Source organism: Oncorhynchus nerka, linkage group LG24 (genome assembly GCF_034236695.1).
Source record: "Oncorhynchus nerka isolate Pitt River linkage group LG24, Oner_Uvic_2.0, whole genome shotgun sequence".
In the NCBI taxonomy this organism is placed as follows: domain Eukaryota; kingdom Metazoa; phylum Chordata; class Actinopteri; order Salmoniformes; family Salmonidae; genus Oncorhynchus; species Oncorhynchus nerka.
This window is the reverse complement of record NC_088419.1, coordinates 12461660-12489522: the sequence shown is the minus strand read 5'-3', so window position 1 is coordinate 12489522 and position 27863 is coordinate 12461660. Positions and strand designations below refer to the sequence as shown.

At 41.1% G+C, this 27863-nt stretch overlaps 1 protein-coding gene across 2 annotated transcripts; it reads right to left on the bottom strand.

The window, feature by feature from the left end:
* Window positions 1-172: 172 nt before the first annotated feature.
* Window positions 173-26063, bottom strand: LOC115107526 (tumor necrosis factor alpha-induced protein 2-like). 2 transcript variants are annotated; one of them, XM_029630909.2, is made up of 12 exons: window positions 25914-26063; window positions 24746-24928; window positions 21256-21943; window positions 20402-20516; window positions 19977-20099; window positions 19358-19452; window positions 15699-15791; window positions 14981-15107; window positions 7211-7336; window positions 6947-7102; window positions 6066-6187; window positions 173-2634 (listed from the first exon to the last, which is right to left on the bottom strand). In XM_029630909.2, exons 1-12 carry the CDS (start codon window positions 25963-25965, stop codon window positions 2463-2465), a joined length of 2052 nt encoding a protein of 683 aa, XP_029486769.1. In that variant the 5' UTR covers window positions 25966-26063; the 3' UTR covers window positions 173-2462. The 2 variants fall into 2 exon arrangements, with proteins under 2 accessions (XP_029486769.1, XP_029486770.1); XM_029630910.2 differs by lacking the exon at window positions 25914-26063 and adding an exon at window positions 25335-25440.
* Between the last annotated feature and the right edge of the window lie 1800 nt (window positions 26064-27863).

Sequence of the window (27863 nt, the reverse complement as noted above, 5' to 3'; positions counted from 1 at the left end):
GAAAGTGTCGTGGACAGGGTGCAACGCATTCACACATACGTACCATGACAATGGACCCTGTCATTTTACATGTCCAGGGGCTGACACTCTAAATTAAGATGATGTCATCAGGGGTTCTGTTGTTTTGTTTTACTAGAAAACATGTGAGTTATGAGTCAAACTGAGTCATCCATTGAAACAATTTAATTTATTCCACATTTGATATACAGTACCAGTCAAAAGTTTGCAAACACCTACTCATTCCAGGGCTTGTATTTACAGTGGCTTGCGAAAGTATTCACCTCCTCTTGGCATTTTTCCTATTTTGTTGCCTTACTACCTGGAATTAAAATAGATTTTTGGGGGGGTTTGTATCATTTGATTTACACAATATGCCTACCACTCTGAAAATGCAAAATATGTTTTATTGTGAAACAAACAAGGAATAAGACAAAAAAACAGAAAAATTGAGCATGCATAACTGTTCAGCCCCCCCCACACCCCAAAGTCAATACTTTGGTAGAGCCACCAGTCTCTTTGGGTATGTCTCTATAAGCTTGGCACATCTAGCCACTGGGATTTTTGCCCATTCTTCAAGGCAAAACTGCTCCAGCTCCTTCAAGTTGGATGGGTTCCGCTGGTGTACAGAAATCTTTAAGTCATACCACAGATTTTCATTTGGATTAAGGTCTGGGCTTTGACTAAGCCATTCCAAGACATTTAAATGTTTCCCCTTAAACCACTCAAGTGTTGCTTTAGCAGTATGCTTAGGGTCATTGTCCTGCTGTTAGGTGAACCTCTGTCCCAGTCTAAAATCTATGCAAGACTGAAACAGCTTTCCCTCAAGAATTTTAGAGCCATCCATCATTCCTTCCATTCTGACCAGTTTCCCAGTCCCTGCCGATGAAAAACATCCCCACAGCATGATGCTGCCACCACCATGCATCACTGTGGGGATGGTGTTCTCGGGGTGATGAGAGGTGGTGGTAAAGCCCAGCTCTGTGGAATGTCCGGCTTAAAGTGGTCCTATGGACAGATACTCCAATTTCAGCTGTGGAGCTTTGCAGCTCCTTCAGGGTTCTCTGATTTATGCCTTCCTTGCCTGGTCCGTGAGTTTTGGTGGGCGGCCCTCTCTTGGCAGGTTTGTTGAGGTGCCATATTCTTTCAATTATTTTATGATGGATTTATTGGTGCCCCGTGGGATGTTCAAAGTTTCTGATATTTCTTTATAACCCAACCCTAATCTGTACTTCTCTGACCTGTTTGGAGAGCTCCTTGGTCTTCATGGTGCCGCTTGCTTGGTGGTGCCCCTTGCTTAGTGGTGTTGCAGACCCTGGGGCCTTTCAGAACAGGAGAAAATATACTGAGATCATGTGATAGATCATGTGACACTTAGATTGCACACAGGTGGACTTTATTTAACTAATTATGTGACTTCTGAAGGTAATTGGTTGCACCAGGTCTTATTTAGGGGCTTCATACCAAAGGGGGTCAATACACGCACCTCTTTTCTGTTGTTTAAAAAATATATATTTTGTTGTTGAAACAAGTAATTATTTTCATTCCACTTCACCAATTTGGACTATTTTGTGTATGTCCATTACATGAAATCCAAATAAAAATCCATTTAAATTACAGGTTGGAATGCAAAAAAATATCAAGGGGGTGAATACTTTTGCAAGGCACTGTATTTGTACTATTTTCTACATTATCGAATAATAGTGAAGACATCAAAACTATGAAATAACACATATGGAATCATGTAGTAACCAAAAATATGTTAAACAAATCAACATATTTTACATTTTAAATTTTTCAAAGTAGCCCCTGTTGCCTTGATGACAGCTTTGCACACTCTTGGCATTCCATCAACCAGATTCATGAGGAATGCTTTTCTAACAGTCTTGAAGGAGTTCCCACATTTGCTGAGCACATAAATTTATGAAGCATTGGAAAGCAGCATAATCACAAATAAAAAAAGTATTGGGCCAATGCATTTCAAATCAAACGTTATTTGTCACATGCTTTATAAATGTCATGACCCATTCCCTTTAAGGTGAATCACCATTTTCTTAAACCATTTTAAATACGACATCTTTTATGAAAAGCAAAGGACATCTTTATAATCTGGTTAGATGATAAGATAACAACCAACATAACCAAAAAAGGACATCAGACTGTTAAATAGCCATCACTAGCCGGCTACCATCTGGCTACTTAACCATGGACCTAAGAGGCTACTTACTGCCCTACAGACTGAGAATCAATAGTCACTTTAATAATGTTTACATGCTTTACTCATCTCATATATATACTGTATTCTATTCTACTGTATTTTAGTCTTCGCTACACCTGCAATAACATCTGCTAAATATGTGTGTGACCAATACATTTGATTTGATAACAGAGACCAGTTAGTTGTAATCTGGATATATGACGTCTTCTCAACCAGAAAAACAGTTTACAACAAGAAAATAACACAATTAAGATGGCATGTGCCAAAATTTGCCTGCTGGAACCTTGGAAAAGAATGGTGGGTTGGTATTGGAGGAGGTGACTGAAGGACGGTTCACTTCCAGGCTCTCTTTGATGCCGCGGACATCAGCAGTGGATAGGTTGGCTTTGAGAGAAAGCAGAGCCGAAATATGTCTCCAACTGAGAAAGGTGGAAGAGCAAAAAATAAAAGTTCATCAACAAAGTTCAAAACTGTCATTTTTTGTCCATTATATTAATCAACTGGGCTCCGAAGTGGCGCAGCGGTCTAAGGCACTGGATCTCAGTGCTAGAGACGTCACTACAGACCCTGGTTTGTTTCCAGGCTGTATCATAACCGGCCGTGATTGGGAGTCCCATAGGGCGGTGCACAATTAGCCCAGCATCGTTCGGGTTTGGTCTGGGGTAGGCCTTCATTGTAAATAAAAATGTGTTCTTAACTGATTTGCCTAGTTAAATAAAGGTTCAATATAATAAAAAATGTATAATGTTGCATCAACATGTTTTGACCATGCCAGTTTTACAATCCAAATACAAATAAACAGTTCCAAATGTCTACATTAAGTCATTCTAAACTTGAGAGAAAAGCCAGTATACACAGAATGTGCCAAATTTACAGTATAAACAGAAGGACATTTTCGTTTAAAAAAAAGGAGCAGAATAGTGGTAGAAAAAGTAGCAAGACTACTGGACTAGCCCACTAGCAGAGGTAATATTACTGATGACTGTAGTAGGACAGTACTACAGCAGTAGTAGTAACGGTAGCAATAGTACCATCAGTGGCAGTAGTTGTGCTAGTTCAGTAATAGTGATAGAGGAAGAAGTAACAAAAATAGTAAAGCACTATAGCAGTAGTTGTGTTAGTTCAGTAATAGTGATAGAGGAAGAAGTAACAAAAATAGTAAAGCACTATAGCAGTAGTTGTGTTAGTTCAGTAATAGTGATAGAGGAAGAAGTAACAAAAATAGTAAAGCCCTATAGCAGCTGTTGTAGCAACATTTAGTAATAGTACTGCTTGTGTGTGTCTGGCATCTCTGCCTCGATGCACTATTAGAAAAGAGGTGCTATCTAGAGCCTAAAAGGGTTCTTCAGCTGTCCCCATAGGATAACCCTTTTTGGTTCCAGGTAGAACCCTTTTTGGTTCCAGGTAGAACCCTTTTTGGTTCCATGTAGAAACATTTTGGTTCTACCTGGAACCAAAAAGGGGTAGAATAGTCTCAAACGGCACCCTATTCTCTGCATCGTGCACTAATGTTGCACTATAATGGGAATAGGGTGCCATTTGGGATGCTCTAGCCCTGGCCTGTATTTTTCCACTGCACAGTGCTGGGGATAGCAGGGATCGCTGGCCGGTTCTAGACATCAGACAGGAGTCATATTACACCCCTTCTCTGTGTATCTCCCTCCCTCCCACCCTCCCTCCATCTCTGTACTAGTACATGACAGAAGAGATGCCTCATATTGTGTAGTCAGCCAGACACCTGAGATTCGCAGTGAAGGCCCTTGTTACCTAGGTTACCGCCCGGTGATACCTGACTTGCCCTGAGTTACCTCATTGCAACAACCCCCCCCAATAGGGTTTCATTTTAAGATATTGTGAGAGGATTAGAGGGAAGATAAAGAGATAATTGGATTCAAGGGACTCAAAATAACTAAGGATCAGCTATTGCTTGTATTTATAAATCAGCAAGGCATTCATTGTCAAATAGAAATCAAAAAGCCTTTGTTTCAATTTGGCTTATATTCACAAATATAAAGGTGTGGCTCAGCTACCAGGGAGTCATTATCTGCGTTCTATTTCCATTCTCTGTCTTCTATTTCCCTTCTCTGCCTTCTATTTCCCTTCTCTGTCTTCTATTTCCATTCTGTCTTCTATTTCCCTTCTCTGCCTTCTATTTCCCTTCTCTGCCTTCTATTTCCCTTCTCTGCCTTCTATTTCCCTTCTCTGCCTTCTATTTCCCTTCTCTGCCTTCTATTTCCATTCTCTGTCTTCTACTTTTATTCTCTGTCTTCTATTTCCCTTCTCTGCCTTCTATTTCCCTTCTCTGCCTTCTATTTCCCTTCTCTGCCTTCTATTTCCCTTCTCTGCCTTCTATTTCCATTCTCTGCCTTCTATTTCCATTCTCTGCCTTCTATTTCCCTTCTCTGCCTTCTATTTCCCTTCTCTGCCTTCTATTTCCCTTCTCTGCCTTCTATTTCCATTCTCTGCCTTCTATTTCCATTCTCTGTCTTCTATTTCCATTCTCTGTCTTCTATTTCCCTTCTCTGCCTTCTATTTCCCTTCTCTGCCTTCTATTTCCCTTCTCTGCCTTCTATTTCCCTTCTCTGCCTTCTATTTCCCTTCTCTGTCTTCTATTTCCCTTCTCTGCCTTCTATTTCCCTTCTCTGCCTTCTATTTCCATTCTGTCTTCTACTTTTATTCTCTGTCTTCTATTTCCCTTCTCTGCCTTCTATTTCCCTTCTCTGTCTTCTATTTCCCTTCTCTGCCTTCTATTTCCCTTCTCTGCCTTCTATTTCCCTTCTCTGCCTTCTATTTCCATTCTGTCTTCTACTTTTATTCTCTGTCTTCTACTTTTATTCTCTGCCTTCTATTTCCCTTCTCTGCCTTCTATTTCCATTCTGTCTTCTACTTTTATTCTCTGTCTTCTATTTCCATTCTGTCTTCTACTTTTATTCTCTGTCTTCTATTTCCCTTCTCTGCCTTCTATTTCCCTTCTCTGTCTTCTATTTCCCTTCTCTGCCTTCTATTTCCCTTCTCTGCCTTCTATTTCCCTTCTCTGCCTTCTATTTCCCTTCTCTGTCTTCTATTTCCCTTCTCTGCCTTCTATTTCCCTTCTCTGCCTTCTATTTCCATTCTCTGTCTTCTATTTCCCTTCTCTGCCTTCTATTTCCCTTCTCTGCCTTCTATTTCCCTTCTCTGTCTTCTATTTCCCTTCTCTGCCTTCTATTTCCATTCTCTGTCTTCTATTTCCCTTCTCTGCCTTCTATTTCCCTTCTCTGTCTTCTATTTCCCTTCTCTGCCTTCTATTTCCCTTCTCTGCCTTCTATTTCCATTCTCTGTCTTCTATTCTGTCTTCTATTTCCCTTCTCTGCCTTCTATTTCCATTCTGTCTTCTATTTCCATTCTCTGTCTTCTACTTTTATTCTCTGTGTTCTAGTTTCATTCTCTGTGTTCTATTTAAATCCTGTGTTCTTTTGAGTGTGAACAACATCATGCAAGGACGGGTTTAGACATAGAAAGTGCAAGCAGAGATGTTGAGATCAAATTTGTCCCAAACAGCTGTTCAGCAGGATTAAGGCCAAGTTGATCTTTGACCACACAACTTTTATAATGGCGTTGCTGCTTATGTTAAATATGAAAGATATACAGGCAGACATGCCTTTTACACTTGCCCAACCCCACATTTAATCTGAGGACCCATTTTATGTTAGTCCTGCGTCATGTGACTGAGGTACTGTGAAAGTAGTACCAGGTTATGTCACTGGGATACTGTAAATGTAGTACTAGGTTAAGTGATTATGTGAATGTACTGTAGGCAAACTCTCCATCTATGTTGTTAGCCTTGTGTGGAGGATCTGTCTGTCTGTCTCACCTAAGGTCTGGGAAGTCCCTAGCCAGGGTGACGATCTCCAGCTGGATGCTTCCTGGGTCCTGCAGTCTGACCACCTCCGCCATTTTAGGGAGGACCTCACTCAGCCAGCTTATTTTGGACCCCTGTGGACAGTGGATAGGTCAAATCATGCATACTTTCATGTACAGTATTTAATGTCTTCCATTTACTGTGTTAGGGCTACTTTACTCTATCGAGATGTTTACATTCACTTTAAATAAAGTTGGATTTAATTTGATACTAATATCTATTGAGTGTCTAAATAAATAGAAGTTTAGGGGAATCAGACCACAGCTGCAGTTTATGATACATGGGCGATTTTATTTAGAGACTCGGCCTGGAGTCTGCCAAGTCATAACATGACCCAGGTGGTGGTGGTTTTCAACATCTTTCCATGATGGGCTACAGAAAAGGCTCTCATGCATTCCAGTAGGCTTAGTCTAACTTGGGAGAACAACTTAACAACCAAAAGAACGCTATGCATAAAGTACCAGTCAAAGGTTTGGACACACCTACTCATTCAAAGGTTGAAAAACCCTGGAATGAGTAGGTGTATCCAAACTCTTGACTGGTATTGTACATCTCTAGCTTAAATTGACATTTTGATGGGGATTTCTTTTATTATGTTACTCTAGGGGGTTAAGTTGTTGTTTAAATTCTTTATTTCTTTGTTATTCTTTATGCATCATAAACATTTGAAATAAAACAATTCTTAGGATAAATGTTTTGAAGTGTGTGTTTTGAGTTGGTTTTGTGTGTATAATGCTATTACTTTCATGTGTTTGTGTACACACACACGCTCAAGCTATATTAACTGCAATATGAGGTGTGTGTGTGTGTGTGTGTGCGTCTTCAGTGCTTACTGCTTCAGTAAAGTAGGTACTCAGTTTGCTGCTGTCTTCAGCCAGTAACTTGGCTGCTGCCTCCTGCTGCTCCTTGTCCTTCAGCCTCATCTTCCTCTTTATCATCCTCTTCACATACTCCACCATCATCTCCATGTGGAGCCGGCCCAGCAGCTCCTACACACACACAGACACACAAATATCACTGTGTGTTTGTGTGTGTTTGTGTGTACATGTGTCTTTGTTTTCACACATCTGTTGGCGTGTGTGTGAGTGTAAACTTACCTCCACACAGATGGGTTTGAGGTCTGTGAATTGCTGCACGTGTCTGTCTAGTGTCCCCAGAACTTCATCCAGTACCATCTGACCCCCAGTAAACCAGGCCTGTGTCCACAGCCTATGGTAATGCACCTGAGGAGACAGGAAGTCATGCAGAGGTCAATATCTGACCTTGAAGCAGAGGACACCAGTGGGTCATAACATGATCGGTGACCCGGATGTGAAAACGTTGCAGCCATAACAACTTCATAGTTCAAGTTAAAATCAATTCCTTCTCTATTCCACTAATTTGTAAATAATTATAATAAAACAAATGTGTTTTATTACTAATATGCATCAACTGTTTCATCACAACTGAAGTGCAAAAGTAAAAACATTATGGAGAATAACATGGACAATCTGTAACCCACAAAGATGGTCCAGGCCATGTGATTTGAGTGGTCACTTGGATGACCACATTGTACCATTGTAACCTACAGTCACTTCAAACATTGTGGCCTTGATAATGTTGGTTGGAAACCATTTAGGAGGGAATTCTCCTGAAGGCTTATATTTATTCTACTTCCTTCCTACCATTAGATTAGATAAAAAGAACAAAGGTTCACGGAAAAAAAAACAAATAAACCATCTCCAGCTCAATGCCTCGTGACCTACTTGTTGTGTGTATGTACGGACATGTACAATCCATTCTGAAAGTATTCAGAGCCCATTACTTTTTCCACATTTTGTTACGTTACAGACTTATTCTAAAACGGATTCAATCATTTTCCCCTCATCAATCTACACACAATTTCCCATAATGACAAAGCAAAAACTGCTTTAAAAAAAACGGAAATATCACATTTACGTAAGTATTCAGGCCCTTTACTCAGCACTTTGTTGAAACACATTTGGCAGCGATTACAGGCTCAAGTCTTCTTGGGTATGATGCTACAAGCTTGGCACACCTGTATTTGGGGAGTTTCTCACATTTTTCTTTGCAGATCCTATCAAGCGTCGCTGCAGAGATATTTTCAGGTCTTTCCAGAGATGTTCGATCGGGTTCAAGTCCGGGCTGTGGCTGGGACACTCAAGGGCATTCAGAGAATTGTCCCGAAGCCACATTGTCTTGGCTGTGTGCTTAGGGTCGTTGTCCTGTTGGCACCTGAATCTCACCCCAGTTTCAGGCCCTGAGCGCTCTGGAGCAGGTTTTCATCAAGGAGCTCAATGTACTTTGCACCGTTCATCTTTCCCTCGATCCTGACTAGTCTCCCAGTCCCTGCCACTGGAAAAACATCCCCACATGTTGCTGCCACCACCATGCTTCAGCATAGAGATGGTGCCAGGTTTCCTCCAGACGTGACGCTTGGCATTCAGGCCAAAGAGCTCAATCTTGGTTTCATCAGACCAGAGAATCTTGTTTAGTCTTAAGGTGAAAATCTTGAGTCTTTAAGTGCCTTTTGGCAACTCCAAGAGGGCTGTCATATGCCTTTTACTGAGGAGTGGCTACCGTCTGGCCACTACCATAAAGGCCTGATTGGTGGAGTGCTGCAGAGATGGTTATCCTTCTGGAAGATTCTCCCATATCCACAGAGGAACTCTGGAGCTCTGTCAGAGTGACCATTCTGACTTTGGTCATCTCCCTGACCAAGGCCCTTCTCCCCCGATTGCTCAGTTTGGCCGGGCGGCCAGCTCTAGGAAGATTCTTTGTGGTTCTAAACATCTTCAATTTAAGAATTATGGAGGCCAATGTGTTCTTGGGGACCTTCAATGCTGCAGAAATGTACTGGTACCCTTCCCCAGATCTGTGCCTTGACACAATCCTGTCTCGGAGCTCTACAGATAATTCCTTTGACCTCGTGGCTTGGTTTTTGGATTGTCAACTCATGTAGTTGTAGACATTTGTGTGCCTTTCCAAATCATGTCCAATCAATTTAATTTACCACAGGTGGACTCCAATCAAGTTGTTGAAACATCTCAAGGATGATCAATGAAAACAGGATGCACCTGAGCTCAATCTCAAGTCTCATAGCAAAGGTTCTGAAAACGTATGTCAATAAGGTATTTCTGTTTTTACAAGTTTGCACACATTTCTAAAAACCTCTTTTCACTTTTTCACAAAGGGGAATTGTGTGTAGATTGATGAGGGAAAAATGTAATTGAATCAATTTTAGAATAAGGCTGTAACATAACAAAATGTAGAAAATGACAAGAGCTCTGGATACTTTCACATTTCACTGTACGTGTAACTGATAGATACATTTAAAAACATGAACATGTAGTGTGTGTATGTAAATTGTAAAGTATTTTGTCTACAATGTATTTTTCATTATATGTCGGACCCCAGTAAGACTAGCTGTCGCCGTTGGCGTCGGCTAATAGGGAACCTAATGAGTCAAAATCAAACCAATCAAAGGTAGTGGAAACATTCCAGTGATCAGATACCTGTTTAGTTGTTTTCCTCTTCTTAAACAGATGACTTTTTCTGTTATAAAGGCAAATTCTATTTTCTTCCATTTGGTTTCAATGTTGTTGTATTTTTGGCAAGCTGTTGGTATTATGATATGTCCTTAAAAAAAAATATATATATATATATATATATATTGTGGCAAAGAAGGGGGTCGAGTGATAAGTGGCAGATATGTGAGAGCAGAACTAATAAACGGGCTCTGCCCGATCACTAAAATGGCCACCCCTGTCAGAACTACAGATCACAAAATGGCCGACCGCCAAAACTACAAGTCCCAGAAGCAAGGGGAACCCTCAGAAGGTGGAGCCGACTCACAGATAAAGGGTCAAGAAAAACCAGGAAGAAGAAGAGAGGGTGCTGGAAGGATCTATGAACAATAGAGAAAGAGACTATAGAGATTGGCTGGATTTACCGTGTATGATCTGGATTGTTTTGGACTTACCTGTTGGCGTTTGGACCTGGACCTACCGAGAACCCGATTCGTGTACCGAACCCTGCTATCCTTGACCTCGCCTACGGCCTGGGTGGACCAGGACGGAGAAACAAACGAACAGGTACTGTCCTGTTCGAAAGAACTCTCATTCTTGGGTGATTTGGTGACAGTTTACCACTTAGTTTGTGACAAACGCTCCTAACCTTGAAGAGGTTTGCCACAATATATATATATATATAAAGTAAATATGTGCTACAATTCTGCACATTCAATAACACCTCATTTAAACGCAACTTTATGTTAAGGGCATATGACATACTTCTTCTTATTCTAAAATAAATTCATAAAGAAAAATCCTAATTAATCTACACACAATACCCCACAATGACAAAATGAAAATGGGTTTTAAACATTTTTGCAAATGTATTAAAAATTAAAAACTGAAACACCTTATTTACATAAGTATTGAGACCTTTTGCTAGGAGATTCGAAATTGAGCTCAGGTGCATCTTGTTCCCATTGATCATGCTTGAGATGTATCTAAAATTTTATTGGATGGCACCAACAGATATGGCAGCTCTGCTTCTAGCTCCTGAGCAACTTTGCAGTATTTCTTTTTTTGTGTGATATTTATTACATTATTAGCCCTGAATTGTTTTTGTGTTGCAGCCGTACCCTCCAGGGCAATTTAACTTATTCCAGAGGCAGCTCCGAAACACCACCGGCAGAGAAAAGGTAGTCAGTCAGACTCAGGAAGTGTGCACACTCGCTAATGTTCAGTTTCTGGCTAATAAAGTAGATGAGCTCAGGGCGAGGATCTCCTTCCAGAGAGACATCAGGGATTGTAACATACTCTGTTTCACAGAGACATGGCTCTCTCACGGTATTCTATCCCCATCCATACAGCCAGCTGGGTTCTCAGTACATTGCGCAGACAGGAATAAAGAACTCTCAGGGAAGAAGATGTATGTTTCATAATTAACTACTCATGGTATAAATGTGATAAAATACAGAAACTCAAGTCCTTTTCTTCACCTGACCTAGAATACCTCACAATCAAATGCCAACCGTATTACCTCCCAAGAGAATTCTCTTCGGTTATAGTCACAGCCGTGTATATTCCCCCTCAAGCAGATACCACAACCTGAGGCCACATTTTTGAGGAAAACGCTACTGAAGTGCTACCAACACATTGACTGTAGTACTCGCTCTGGAAAAACATTGGACGACTGCTATTCAAGTTTTTGAAATGCCTACATGGCCTACAAACTGATCACGACTCTATTTGGCTCCTCCCGTCCTATAAGCAGAAACTCAAACAGGAAGTACCCGTGCTAAGGTCAATTCAACGCTGGTCTGACCAATTGAAATCCATGCTTCAAAATTGTTTTGATCACACGGACTGGGATATGTTCCGGGTAGCCTCTGAGAATAACATCGATGAATACACGTATACGGTGAGTGAGTTCATCAGGAAGTGTATAGGAGCTGTTGTACCCACAGTGACTATTAAAACCTGCCCAAACCAGAAACTGTGGATAAATAGCAGCCTTCGTGCAAAACTGAAAGCGCAAACCACCGCATTTAACCATGGCAGGGTGACTTGGAATATGGCCGAAAACAAACAGTGTAGTTATTCCCTCCGTAAGGCAAACAAACAGGCAAAACACCAGAACAGAGACAAAGTGCAGTCGCAATTCAACGGCTCAGACTACAGACAATCACGGACTACAAAGGGAAAACCAATCACATCGCGGACACTGATGTCTTGCTTCTGGACAAGCAAAACACCTTCCTCGCCTGCTTTGGGGACAACACAGTGCCACCGACACGACCCGCTACCAAGGACTGTGGGCTCTCCTTCTCCGTGGCCGACGTGAATAAGACATTTAAGCATGTTAACCCTCGCAAGGCTGCCAGCCCAGATGGCATCCCAAGCCGCATCCTCAGAGCATGCGCAGACCACCTGGCTGGAGTGTTTACAGTGTTTATTCAATCTCTTCCTATCCCAGTCTGCTGTCCCCACTTGTACCCAAGAAAGTCAAGGTAACTGAACTAAATGACTATTGCCCTGTAGCACTCACTTCTGTCATCATGAAGTGCTTTGAGAGGCTAGAACCTCTCTGGGATAGGTGGGACGCAATCGTCCCACCTGGCCAATAGCCAGGGAAAATGCAGAGCGCCAAATTCAAATAAAATACTATAAAAATCAATCTTTCATTAAATCACACGTGTAAGATACCAAATTAAAGCTACACTCATTGTGAATCCAGCCAACATGTCAGATTTCAAAAAGGTTTTTCGGCGAAAGTATAAGATGCTATTATCTGATGATAGAACAACGGTAAACAAAAAGAGTAGCATATTTCAACCCTGCAGGCACGACACAAAACGCAGAAATAAAAATATAATTCATGCCTTACCTTTGGCAAACATCTTTTGTTGGTACTCCAATATGTCCCATAACATCACAAATGGTCCTTTTCTTCGATTAATTCCGTCGATATATATCCAAAATGTCCATTTATTTGGTGCGTTTGATCCAGAAAAACACAGCATCCAACTTGCTACAACTCACTACAAAATATCTAAAAAATTACCTGTAAACTTTGCCTTTCAAACTAATTTCGTAATACAACTTTAGGTATTTTTTAAACGTTAATAATCGATCAAATTGAAGACGGGATGATCTGTGTTCAATACAAAAAGAAAACAAACTGACGCAACTTTTCTGGTTATCCGCCTCTCTCAAACAGTCCACATGAAGTGACTCTCATTCAAGATGGCCGTACTTCTTCATTACACAAAGGAAAAACCTCAACCAATTTCTAAAGACTGGTGACATCCAGTGGAAGCGGTATTAACTGCAAACAAAGTCCTTTAGAAATCTGGTTTCCCAATGAAAACCCATTGAAAAGACAGTGACCTCAAAAATGAAAAAGTCTGAATGGTTTTTCCTCTGGGTTTTGCCTGCTATATAAGTTCTGTTATACTCACAGACATGATTCAAACAGTTTTAGAAACCTCAGAGTGTTTTCTATCCAAATCTACTAATAATATGCATATCTTATATTCTGCAGATGAGTAGCAGGCAGTTGAATTTGGGCACGCTATTTATCCAAAAGTGAAAATGCTGCCCCCTATCCTTAAGAAGATTTAAGGATCATATCACCTCTACCTTACCTGACACCCTAGACCCACTTCCAGTTGCTTATTGCCCCAATAGATCCACAGACAATGCAATCGCCATCACACTGCACACTGCTCTATCCCATCTGGACAATAGGAATGCCTATGTAAGAATGATGTTCATTGACTATAGCTCAGTATTCAACACTATTGTACCCTTCAAGCTCATCATTAAGCTCGGGGCCCTGGCTTTGAACCCAACCCTTTGCAACTGGGTCCTGACGGGCAACCCCCAGCTGGTGAAGGTAGGAAACAACATCTCTCCTTCGCTGATCCTCAACACAGTGCATGATCAGCCCCCTCCTGTACTCCCTGTTCACGCATGACTGCATGGCCACGCACGCCTCCAACTCAATCATCAAGTTTGCAGACGACAGAACAGTAGTAGGCCTGATTATCAAAAATGATGAGACAGCCTACAGAGAGGAGGTAAGCGCCCTGGGAGTGTGGTGCCAGGAAAATAACCTCTCACTCAACAAAGCAAAGGAGCTGATCATGGACTTCAGGAAACAGCAGAGTTTGGGTTTTTTGGGTTTTATGCAAAGGTCAAAAGGAGCGCAGTTCAACGAACCACCTCTGCAACACACACACACCTCTGCAACACACACACACCTCTGCAACACACACACACCTCTGCAACAGACACACACCTCTGCAACACACACACACCTCTGCAACACACACACACCTCTGCAACACACACACTCCTCTGCAACACACACACACTCTCTTATTGATTGTAGGATATGCTATCAGTTTGCCCACAGTGGAATCGGCCTTGATGTCAAAACAGAGTTTGTTTCCGGTCAAAAGAGGATAGCGGATAAAATAACCTGGCTTGATTGACGAGTCCAAAACCAAAAGGAAACTACATTGGAACTATTACACGTGCAGAAATAAGTCGGTGGAGCTTCGAGACAGAATTGTGTCGAGGCACAGATCTGGGGAAGGGTACCAAAACATTTATGCAGCATTGAAGGCCCCCAGGAAAACACAATGACCTCCTTCATCTTAAATGTAGCAAGTTTGGAACCACCAAGAATCTTCCTAGAGCTGGCCGCCCGGCCAAACTGAGCAATCGGGGGAGAAGGGCCATGGTCAGGGAGCTGACCAGAACACGATAGTTACTCTGACAGAGCGCCAGAGTTGCTATGTGGAGTTTGGAGAATCTTCCAGAAGGATAACCATCTCTGCAGCACTCCCACCGATCAGGCCTTCATGGTAGAGTGACCAGACGTTAGACAATTCTCAGTTAAAGGCACATGGCAGCCCTCTTGGAGTTTGCCAAAATACACCTAAGGACTCAGACCATGAGAAGCAAGATTATCTGGTCTGATGAAACCAAGATTGAACTCTTTGGCCTGAATGCCAAGCATCACATCTGGAGGAAACCTGGCACCATCCCTACAGTGACGTATGATGGTGGCAGCAGCATCATGCTGTGGGGATGTTTTTCAGCGGCAGGGACTGGGAGACTAGTCAGGATCGAGGGAAAGATGAACAGAGCAAAGTACTTTGGTGGCTTCGGGACAAGTCTCTCAAGTAACTCCTGGGTAAGGAAAAATCATCTAATTTGAGAAAGGTTGTCTGGGATTTTGAACTAGATGCCAAAAGTCAACCAAATTAACGGAGCAAACAGAGCATTGTACATTGGAGTATTGCTAGACTATTATGCTTGGTGTCTCTGCTGTCACATGTAGCCTACCCTGAGCTCCTCATGTATGGGGCCGGTGAAGTATCCGTAGCCACAGTCTCTCAGGTCTGCCAATGTGGACATACAGCTTGTCCTGATCTCTTCTGGGATTGACTCCGCTCTTCCCACTATGAAGTCTCTGTAAAGGAGGAACCAATGTCATTGCATCAATGTTGGATTTATGAAGTCAAATAAGAGGTTGGGAGGATTGGAGGGATAGAATGACAATGGCAGTTCAAAGGTACTTTCAATCATCGAGCCGACAAGGTCAAAATCTGTCGTTCTGCCCCTGAGCAAGGCAGAACTGTTCCCTCGGGTGCCAATGACGTGGATTTTGATTAAGGCAGCCCCTCGCAGCTCTCTGATTCAGAGGGGTTGGGTTAAATGCGGAAGACACATTTTCAATTGAATGCATTCAGTTACAACTGACCTTTCCCTTTCCTGGAGTGTCTAAAAGTAGCTAGATAAGTAGAACAAATGATACAACTTCAGATTGTGAGACTGCATGCATATATATCAAGACTGTTTCATGAGATTGGGGATTAGTAGAAACAAAAAGCATTTATAAAATTCTTATTTAGTGCTTGTGAATGCTTTATGTAAGGATTATACATGTGTTATGAAGCTCATGTGTAGCTAGCTACCCTTCAAATACCAAGCAAATAAACACAGAAAATGTGATTTTATGAAACAAATGACTTGGTGAAATGAACAACAGTTTTTGGCCTACCTGAATTGTTCAATGTTAACCAAGTTAGCTTTCACGACTGCCTGAGTGTTCTCCCGTCTTGCCTTCACAAATTCTTCAAGAGATCTCTTATAGCTGCAAATATACATTGTACAAAATGTCATCATGTTTCTCCAGGTTCTTTTTCATTATGTCAGTAAAATGTTGAATAGTAACACTGCAGTTCATATTCCTCAGTTATGCAACGGGTGGGTCTAATCCTGAATGCTGATTGGTTAAAACTGCATTCAAGTAGGTGTCTATTCCACCAGTTACCACCGGCGAAATCTATGACGTTAAAATGCCAGTTACTCTGTTCCATCTGACTGCGCAATCCACTGTCTCATCAGCCCAGCCAAGCAACTATAAAAAGCAAACATTATGTCACATTTCTTTTAGACTAACATTTAGTTTTCAACAGCGGAGATTTGTATAAACCTTGCTGTCTGTCTCGCCGACATTTGCAATATTGTTTCGATATTCAAATTCGATCTTCAGCTGTCCCATAGTAATGAACGAGTCAGAACGAGACAGACAGGCAGGCAACATTTCTTAGACAGTCGAAAATCATGTCAATTGAAAAAAAGGTAAAACGAAATGAAGTGCAGCTAGTTTGCTGTCTTTCCAGCGTCAGTTTGAAGTGATTGTGTTAGCTGTGTTGTTGGCTAGCTCCTCTGAACAACAGTGATTGTGTTAGCTGTGTTGTTGGCTAGCTCCTCTGACCAACAGTGTCCTGACGAGTGAACACATTTTCTATGCCAGCCGAAATCGCGCCTCATTAGCTAATTATTATGGATGTATCCAAATAAATGTCACTAGAAAATAGCTTAAACAAATGCAAATATAGATACTTTGCTGTTATTCTGGCTTTTTGATGTGCCTGTAAGTTAGCCATAGTTGACTAGCTAGCAAGCAAGGGATAAGAACGTTGCCAGCAGGTATGGCAGTGGAACATTTAGAAAGAGCAACTGGGTCGCGTCCATAGATCCAGAACAAAAAGACTGAGCAACTGGGTCGCGTCCATAGATACAGAACAAAAAGACTGAGCAACTGGGTCGCGTCCATAGATACAGAACAAAAAGACTGAGCAACTGGGTCGCGTCCATAGATACAGAACAAAAAGACTGAGCAACTGGGTCGCGTCCATAGATGCAGAACAAAAAGACTGAGCAACTGGGTCGCGTCCATAGATACAGAACAAAAAGACTGAGCAACTGGGTCGCGTCCATAGATACAGAACAAAAAGACTGAGCAACTGGGTCGCGTCCATAGATACAGAACAAAAAGACTGAGCAACTGGGTCGCGTCCATAGATACAGAACAAAAAGACTGAGCAACTGGGTCGCGTCCATAGATACAGAACAAAAAGACTGAGCAACTGGGTCGCGTCCATAGATACAGAACAAAAAGACTGAGCAACTGGGTCGCGTCCATAGATACAGAACAAAAAGACTGAGCAACTGGGTCGCGTCCATAGATACAGAACAAAAAGACTGAGCAACTGGGTCGCGTCCATAGATACAGAACAAAAAGACTGAGCAACTGGGTCGCGTCCATAGATACAGAACAAAAAGTCTGAGCAACTGGGTCTCTGGCTACCAAACCGATAGAATGAACAACCGGTCGGCTTGGGTAGCAACCCTAGATTTGTTTTGGGACTATATCTTGTGGAAGGATGAAATAGTATGAATAAATTAATAAAAATAAAGTTATTTGAATATGTTGGTAACCCGTTGTATAAAAGTAATAATGCCTTCGAAGCCGACATCTCAGGCCTAACAACACCCTTGTCAGTATACCCTCCAAACACAGGCTTCTCATATGGAACGCCGTTTGGGTCTTTGCGTGTCAAAAACAAAACACGTCAAATAACACAATTCTATTATAGAATGTTGTGTGTGCTGAACTTTCATGTGCAAGCCAAGCTCCACCACTACGATCAGTAGCACTGTCAAAGCTGTACAAAAAATAAGTCTGCAAACAAGCACACAGAGTGACATACCTGCCAAGTATGATGAGTTTACAATACCGTGTTGGTAATAAGGCATTCTTTTTTCAACCGAATGGGGAAAACGTCTGTGTGAGCATTTGAAATATGATCAGGATCAAACTGATTTAGCTAATATCTTTGATACAGATGTTATTAGCAACTTCTGTGGTAGCTAGCTTGACTGGTACAATGAATGTGGCTCAATTCAGTGGTTTCAGAGTCCCGCAATAAAAGCTACGATGCTAATGTTCTCTGGGTGTCACGGAGTAGTCTGATACCCCATGTCATTGATCCACAATGCACCGGTAAGGCTGTACAGTGAAATAAGGATGCCCCCAATGCAATTCTAAAGTATAATACATCCAGTGTGATTTCAACAGATTTGTCAAATTAACAAATTATTGTATTTTTAAAAATGTATATAACAACATTCAAACCTTGTTTAGCATGGTTTATTCAATTATGGAATAATTCTACTATCTGTATTCATTTGCATCACTGTCAATGACAGACTAGCGAACTGCTAATTCCACTATTGTGGCTAATCCTTATTGTGGCTAGCTTCATATAGGTGGGTCCGACCACCATTGATCAAATAAGACCTATATTTTGCAACAGCTAATGGGGATCCTAATAAAATACCCAAATGATAAATTAGGGGTATTTTAGATGATGAAACCTAGCTAGACAGTTAGTCGGCTAACTATAGCTACTGAAACAGATTATGTAGTTTTGCTATGTTTTTGGGGAAGAACTTTGTTGGCATCCATCAGCTAGCTAGCTCTTTATATGACCAGCACTGTCCAGAGTTTGGGGAAGAACTATGTTGGCATCCATCAGCTAGCTAGCTCTTTTTATGACCAGCATTGTCCAGAGTTTGGGGAAGTGTGTCTGTGCTCGTGCAGCAGTGGTGGGTGTGCGAGACAAAACTATACCAGCATCATAGCATACGTGTTGGTGAATCGTTATGACATATGAAATACGAGTGATAGTGTAATAACTATGTAAAACATGTATGAACATGTTCAATTGTTATGTGATGTGCAGTCATATTCAGGTCCTGATCGGTCAACAAACTTATTTGACACGTCAAATACTGTTATTTGACGTGTATCTTTTTGGACATGCAAAGACCCAAAACGGCATTCCATATTCTCTGACATTATCACTTAATTGTAGCATACTAAACAAGCTCAAAGACAGTCTGCGACAAGACAGTGTAGATAGAACACCAATGTTGAATTATCAACTTTTCCCAGGAAAAAGGCTATGTAGAATTATGCAATTTGTCTGTGTGGCTGTGGAACCAGAACACAGTAAGCTAATTGAATGGCTTTGAGCATGATGCTGGATATCAACGTGCATGTTCATCAGTAAAATATTAGATTGGACAGCCCTAAGCCAAAGCATTCAAACTTAATAGAAAAAGTTGTTTTTCAAAAGAAACTTGTGATTAAGTTCAGATGAGCAATGGAAAAGTAAATGTTCAAATACGACAGGATGTGTTCATTAATAAAGCACATAACCGAAATGTTTTGCTATGGAAAAGGAAAATCAGTGTTACTTATTGGACAAGTCCAGGTAGTCTCTCTCTGTTTCAGTCTGTTTTATTCCATTTGGTGCCTAAGGAGCTCGACCCAGTGGCCAGAGCAATAAGAAATGGGTATACTACCTCATCAAGAAGCTGTCCAGCTGACAAAGGATTCTTTGGGCATTAGCCTCACTGCCCAGAATAGTCCTGGCCTCTCTCATGGCCCCATCAACAGCCTAGTAAACAGAACAACATACAGTATTAGCACATAAAACCTGACCCTGTACAGTCAACATAGCTTAGAGCAGGGATGGGATTAATTCCATGAAAACTCAATTCAGTGTAGAAACGTATGAAATTCAGTGCATTTATTAAATATTTCTGATTTATGGGGCTCATTGTTTTGAGGTCTGAAAATATCAGACAAACTTTGGTTTTGGAGGGTAATGTCAGTTTAAATTGAATTATGTCAAATCAAATCAAATCAAATTTATTTATATAGCCCTTCGTACATCAGCTGATATCTCAAAGTGCTGTACAGAAACCCAGCCTAAAACCCCAAACAGCAAACAATGCAGGTGTAAAAGCACCTGTCAATGTTGACATGTTAATATGAAGCTTCTATAAAACCATTCGGGAGAAAAAGCTACTTCATATCTGTGGTATGAAAACAAAGAAGAACATGTTCAGGTCAAAGAAAGAGTAGGGCTGAACACAGACAAGTACTAGAAGAAGTAGTAGTAATCCAATAGGTTTCAACCTGTATGATGTCAATGGCCAGAGGACAGAAGCAGTACCCGTCAATTAGTTCTGGACTCTTTCCACTGAGCCAACCCTCCTCCTCCTTACTGAGAGCCTTGGAGAACCAGGTCCTGACTTTACTCTGAAATCGACATAGCACAGGTCATCACAAGTCTGTAAGTTTGACACTATAGTTCTGAAAGACATTGTATACAACATTATAAAATAATACATTATTTCCAATTCTAAAGCACTCTGAAAGTAGCTTGGTCCCAGATATGTTTGTGCTATCTTGCCAAGCCCTATGGTCATTAACACACCATAGCAGTTTGCAAGACAGCACAAATAGATCTGGGACCAGGCTACTCTGAAAGGATGGTCTAGACGTATACACATGGATTTAGCCTGTTCATTAAATGTAGCTGTTTCTGGCATCCTGTTTACCTCTTTTTGTAGTAGATACTGCTCCTCCAATGTTGTGAGATCCTTCTCAGATAAAAGAGTTCCCAAAGACTCCATGTTGATGTGCCCCTCAAGGTCTTTGTGTTTTAAGATGTCACTGAAACAGATAAACATGTTGTAAATGACATCAAGTCATTGATAGAAACCATACGAGACATCTCAGAAACATTCAGACTGTACAAGGCAGGAGGATAATGTAGGCAACCTTGAGCAATCAGCTATGCCAAATATGCAGAATTTTAGTTTGCAGACATTTAAAAAAAAAAGGGTGAACTAGCCTTTTTTTCAGGATGTTCAGGATTTTAATTTAAATGTTCCCTCACCCTGAAAATAGTGAGCATCTTAACATCTGCCACAAACAGTAGTGGCTTCCCACTGGGCACAGACGTTAGTTCAACATCTGGTTTTGATTTACATTTGGTTGAGTTGTCAACTACCGTCAATTCAATGTGAAATCAACCAAAAATGTCACTCTGTCATTGGATGTGTATACATTTGGGTGAAAACAAAATTCCATTAAGTTGAAGACTTTTTGGAAATCCAAATAGTTTCCCATGTTGATTCAACCAGTGTTTGCCCAGTGGGATGGTTCCAGCCACTACAAACTTCAGCTAACTTTAGCCACTGCTAGCTAACAATCAATGGAAATTATAGGCGAAAGCGTTCAATTTTCTAAATGTAATGGCCCAATCAACTCAAATCAACTACATATGCAGTTTGACATCACTTAAATGTGATTTGGACATTTTAAAAAGCAAATTGCCCCCATCACTTCCACTGATTGTTAACAAGCCCTTCAATAATCCAGGGCAACTGCCCTCCCATTTCCCACTTACTTTGGATAGTAATTGTTCACCCAGCAGAGGAGGTAGTTACAGTCATCCACATCGAGCCCAGAGCGGGCCAGTTCTGTTAACCTTGCTGAGAACTTCTGATGGTAAAGTCTCACATACAAGTTGCACACGTCAAAGTCTGGGGGGTAGCAGTCCCTTATGTCCCTGGCCACCCTGAGAACGTCCTCCTTCAGACGCTTGCCCATCCTACATACCTCCCTTTTCATGGACGTTGACAGGTTGTCCACACTGCTAACGCTAATATTGTCCTCCTCCACTGTCGCGTTCCTCATTTGAGAATCCACCATTTTTTCAAGCAGGGTGTCGTGGGTGTGCCGGCACTGGTGTGGCCGCCACACGGGGGCCTCGCTGCTGCCCTCGGGCCGCCCTTCCCATTGCTGGTCCTTCTCTTCCAGCAGCGTTATGGTTTCCACCGCACTCCGAAGTATCTCTAGGTGTTCTCCTGAGGGTGTGGAACTAAAGGTGGTGTGAACTGCCATCCATAAGTGGAGCAGCAGGGTTTCATAGTCTTTTTGGAGCGTGTCTTTATCGTCCTCGTTGCAAACCTGAACCAACCCCTCTACCGTCATGGTTTCTTGGCCAAATAGCTTGTCCTCTCGCAAGAGCAACTGCTGGCAAGCCTCCACCAAGCGATTTTCCTTCAGGTTCTCCATAAAGTCCAAAACCACCTCTGAAAATAAACAAGTAGAATTCAGGTGAATGGTTACTACAAATCACGGACCACGAAGTACAGTAATTGAATAGTTATTTTAGCGCAGTCTGTACGTGACAATGAACGGTGACATAAATATACTGTGGCAATCATTTCTCATGGTGGCGGAAAATATAATATGACTGATTTCTTTCATTTAGAGTTCCTCTTTAAGGATGATAAATCTAACAAATCAATATATTGAGGTAGTAGGCTAGTACTTCATACAGGCTACATCATAGCGCATGTATCGTATCCGGCTAAAGTTTGAACACACCTACTCATTCAAGGGTTTTTCTTTATTTTTACTATTTTCAACATTGTAGAATAGTGAAGACATCAAAACTATGAAATAACACATATGTAATCATGTAGTTACCAAAAATGTTACAATTGTTCAACAAATCAAAATATATTTTAGATTTTTCAAAGTAGCCACCCTTTGCCTTGATGACAGCTTTGCACAATCTTGGCATTCTCTCAACCAGCTTTATAAGGAATGCTTTTCCAACAGTCTTGACGGAGTTCTCACATATGCTGAGCACGTGTTGACTGCCTTTCTTTCACTCTGCGTTCCAACTCATCCCAAACCATCTCAGTTGGGTTGAGGTCGAGTGATTGTGTAGGCCAGGTCATCTGATGCATTACTCCATCACTCTCCTTCTTGGTCAAATAGCCCTTACACAGCCTGAAAGTGTGTTAGGTCATTATCCTGTTGAAAAAGAAATGATAGTCCCACTAAGCGCAAACCAGATGGGATGGCGTATCGCTGCAGAATGCTTTTGTAGTGTGCCTTGAATTCTAAATAAATCACTGACAGCAAAGCACCCCCTCCTCCTCCATGCTTCACGGTGGGAACCACACATACAGAGGTCATCTGTTCACCTACACTGTGTCTCACAAAGACGTGCTGGTTGGAACCAAAAATAAAACATTTGGACTCATCAGACCAAAGGAAACATTTCCACCAGTCTAATGTCCATTGCTCTTGTTTCTTGGCCCAGTCTCGTCTTATTATTGATGTCCTTTAGTAGTGGTTTCTTTGCAGTAATTTGACCATGAAAGCTTGATTCACGCAGTCTCCTCAGAACAGATGATGTTGAGATGTGTCTGTTACTTGAATTCTGTGAAGCATTTATTTGGGCTGCAATTTCTGAGGCTGGTAACTCTAATGAACTTATCCACTGCAAGAGAGTAACTTTGGGTCTTCCATTCCTGTGGAGGTCCTCATGAGAGCCAGTTTCATCATAGCGCTTGATGGTTTTTGTGACTGCATTTGAAGAATCTTTCAGAGTTCTTGACATTTTCCGGATTGACTGACCTTCATGTCTTAAAGTAATGACTGTTGTTTCTCTTTGCTTATTTAAGCTGTTCGTGGCATAATATAGACTTGGTCTTTTACCAAATAGGGCTATCTTCTGTATACCACCCATATCTTGTCACAACACAACTGACTGTCTCAAACGCATTAAGATGATTGTGGACTTCAGGAAACAGCAGAGGGAGCACCCCCCTATCCACATCCACGGGACAGTAGTGGAGACGCTAGTAAGTTTTAAGTTCCTCGGGGTACACATCATGGACAAACTGAATTGGTCCACCCACACAGACAGCGTTGTGAAGAAGGCGCAGCAGCACTTCTTCAACCTCAGGAGGCTGAAGAAATTTGGCTTGTCACCAAACGCACTCACAAACTTCTACAGATGCACAATCGAGAGCATCCTGTCGGGATGTATCACCGCCTGGTACGGCAACTGCTCCGCCCACAACCGTAAGGCTCTCCAGAGGATAGTGAGGTGGCAAACTACCTCCCCTCCAGGACACCTACACCACCCGATGTCACAGGAAGGCCATAAAGATCATCAAGGACAACAACCACCCGAGCCACTGCCTGTTCACCCCGCTATCATCCAGAAGGCGAGGTCAGTACAGGTGCATCAAAGTAGGGACCGAGAGACTGAAACAGCTTCTATCTCAAGGCCATCAGACTGTTAAACAGCCACCACTAACATTGAGTGGCTGCTGCCAACATACTGACTCAACTCCAGCCACTTTCATAATGGAAATTGATGTAAAAAATGTATCACTAGCCACTTTAAACTATGTCACTTAATATAATGTTTACATACCCTACATTACCCATCTCATATGTATATACTGTACTCTATATCATCTACTGCATCTTTATGTAATACATGTATCACTAGCCACTTTAAACTATGCCACTTTGTTTACATAACATACATTACTCATCTCATATGTATATACTGTACTCGATACCATCTACTGCATCTTGCCTATGCCTTTCTGTACCATCACTCATTCATATATCTTTATGTACATATTCTTTATCCCTTTACACTTGTGTGTATAAGGTAGTAGTTTTGGAATTGTTAGGTTAGTTTACTCGTTGGTTATTACCGCATTGTCGGGACTAGAAGCACAAGCATTTCGCTACACTCGCATTAACATCTGCTAACCATGTGTATGTGACAAATACATTTTGATTTGATTTATATTTGGATTTGTTTAACACTTCTTTAGTTACTACATGATTCCATATGTGCTATTTCATAGTTTTGATGTCTTCACTATTATTCCACAATGTAGAAAATAATAAAAATGAAGAAAAACCCTTGAATAAGTAGGTGTGTCCAAAACATCCAAAACATTGATTAACCTTAAATTAGGATATAGCCAATATAAATTATGCACACATTCTAACACCAGAGAGAACGCCGAATACAACTTCTGACCACTTAATACTGTAGCTAAATATACCTGTTTGAGGTGGATTGCTCTCCACTATGGGTTTGGGGCTCCGTGGTCTTGGCACAAAGCCTAGTATTTGGGGCATCTTCAGTTTATGCTTAAACCTCCCATGTACTGTTTTGGCACTGCCCTCCATTACAGGTGATAGAACAGTCGCTGCCACCGGGTCGTGTCCGACCGCACCCATTTCCTCTGTGGAAAAAAATGTGACGTTATACAGTCGAAAATATTTTCTCTTCATAAAACCTATCATGGCATTGCACAATTTTTTTTATAGCACTTATTATCAAACCACAGCGTACTTTTCATTGTGGCACGTGTACAAATCAGGCAAACAAACTGGATACGATGTTATAGGCTACAATAGTGGGTTCGCGTTATAACATAGGCATAACTGAACACACGGTTTCTATTAAAACTATTTCACCGCAGGCGCATTTTGCGCAAAATATCTTTTCCGTTCTCTCTCTTATAGCGGAAGTTGAGTGAAGATTGCTTAGCCAAAACAAAACCACACAGGCAGACACATATTTTTTGTTATTTAATATTTAATAACGTGCCCAAAAAGGTGCACAAAGACCAATAAAAATGTCCCTACCTTTCATGCTCCCAGAACATTCGGTACCTACTCGTAACCTAATAGTGACAGATAGACCTGTAGACTAGGCTTTGGTATTAACAATTGCTGGCCAGAGGGCGGAGACATTGGCGTAGATAGCCTACATTTGACAGACGACTGCTATTCATCATCAATACTTTACAAAACTTAATGTATCATTAGGAAAACATAGATTTGAATGTCATTCTTATGTTGACACTTGCAGATAAAATTTAAATCATTAAAACTAACAACAGTGTTATTATTGTTCGACTGTCCCTCCCACATAAGTTGCATCAAATATTAAAAAGACCACGTTTAATATTCCCCTCATCATTTCCCACTCCACTCTTCAATCTCATCTTCCAATGTGATGAAAGTTAACCTCTTCACTGGACAAATGTAAAATGATCACATGCTGTATATTGCAACCACTAAAAATGAAATCCTATTATTTAGAATGTGCTGTATATCGTAGTAGTGGGCATCAACAAAAGGCTATTCATATCAATGAATACATTACAACCTTTGTATATTGTAGGCTATTTATATGTGTTATTATATATGTATTTATCTTACCTTTAGTCTTCCTCAGTCTTCTGGGCAGTACGTGGAGAACAGAAAACTTCATTGTGAATAACCGAATGAACAATGCTTGCAGCAGCTCTTCAATATCACACTCTACTCAAGACTGAAAAACTCCACTGTGTCCGCTGTTTATATTGATTGCCCACAGATCTGAGCGTTTCTCTTTGTGCGCATGGTAGGGGGATACCATGGGTCTTTCTGGAGGAAGTAATTTCCCCCTTCAGTTTCTACTTATCTTAAATTTGCTTCCCTGCTTTCCACTCACTGCAATTGCCTCACCTTTTGCCAAAAGGAAAATAATGTATACCTTAAAGAGGCAATCTGGGATTCAAACAACCAGAAAGCGGCCACCCTGCCACTTTTTGGTAAACAGTTTGTGCTGGAGAAACGTTACCATTCTCAGATTCATTGGCATACCTCAACATGAGATCAAAATGATAGTTTTGAACCATGTTTTAAAGATACACAATGTTGGTTTACAGTTTACAAACATTGGAGTAAAAAACAAGCTTATATTTTGGAACTCCAAGCACAGATAGGACAAACAGAAGCACTCATGTGCAGAGGGTCCCTGGTTCGAGGAGAGGAGAGGGACGGAAGCTATACTGTTACACTGCCACCGGGTCATGTCCAACCGCACCCACTTCCTCTGTGAATTTATATTTTATTTTTACAGTCTTCAATATTTTACACATATGATGATGTTCATATAATACCCTAGTGACTCAACAAAATCAATGGGGGCCCCCTGGGGGTCGAGGCCCCTGGGCACGCAATATAGCCATTATAACTACAAGATGTAGATAGCTGACTAGCCTAACTTATCTAACTAACATGGGCTAGTAGTAGATCAACTGGACATTTCTGACAGTTTATAAAGAGGAAAATTGCCCATGCACTACCAGCTTAAAAAAACTGCACCTTGTGCATTCTACTATCACAAATGTCAACAGCAGTAAGTACGAGGTCCATATTGACTCTGTTCTCGGTCTGGATCCAGACCGTGGTCCACATATTGACTATGGCTGCTCTAGGAACAGTGACACTATTATACAGTGACCTAGTGAAAATCTGCACACACCTTGCACAGTATTCACATTTTGCTGCCTTAAAGTGATGCTCCGGAACTTTTGTATAATTTCAGCCAGTAGTTTTGAAAACGGTGCTCACAAACCAAAACAGGTCCCGGTTTTTAGTGTACTACTACTGTATGTCATTCAGTTCTGTACTACATCATTCCTTTCGTATTATGATGTTACTTCCTGACCCTAAAATGTACGGGGGAGCAATTCGTATGATACAAATCCAATTCGTACAATATGTTACGAATGTGTTGTGCTTAAAATCCCCGACTGCATTTTTAAAGTTGAATAAAAAAAATGGATTCAAGTAGATCTACAGAGCCTACTCATTTTCAAAGTGAAAGAAAATGATAGAAAATGTTACAAATTATAATTATTTTCAAGTATTGTGGTTGCAGCATTATGTTATGGGTATGCTTGTCATCAGCAGGGACTGAAGAGTTTGTCAGGATCAAAATAAATATGGAAGGAGCAAAGCCCAGCTAAAAAGTTAGAGGAGAACTCTCCTTAGTCTTCTGAAAACCTAGCCCTAGGATAGAATTTTATTTTTCAGCGGGACAATTGCACACATTTTTATGACAAAGACACATCAGAATGTCTATCCAAGAGGCGGTGGGTGTTCCTGAATGGTCTAGTCTCAGTCCTGACTTAAATCTGCTTTAAAATCAAAGACAATTCATTTTGGATATACTGTATGTTTCCCTAAGAGCGGTGCAAGGTTGGAAGAATCGTATTCAACATTTTTCACATCAGTAATAGCTGCCAAAGGCACTTAAATCAAGTATTAAATATGGGGTGTGAAGATATGCACAATCAATACATCTTCAATTTAATCCCTTGTTAGATTTCATTTCAAGAC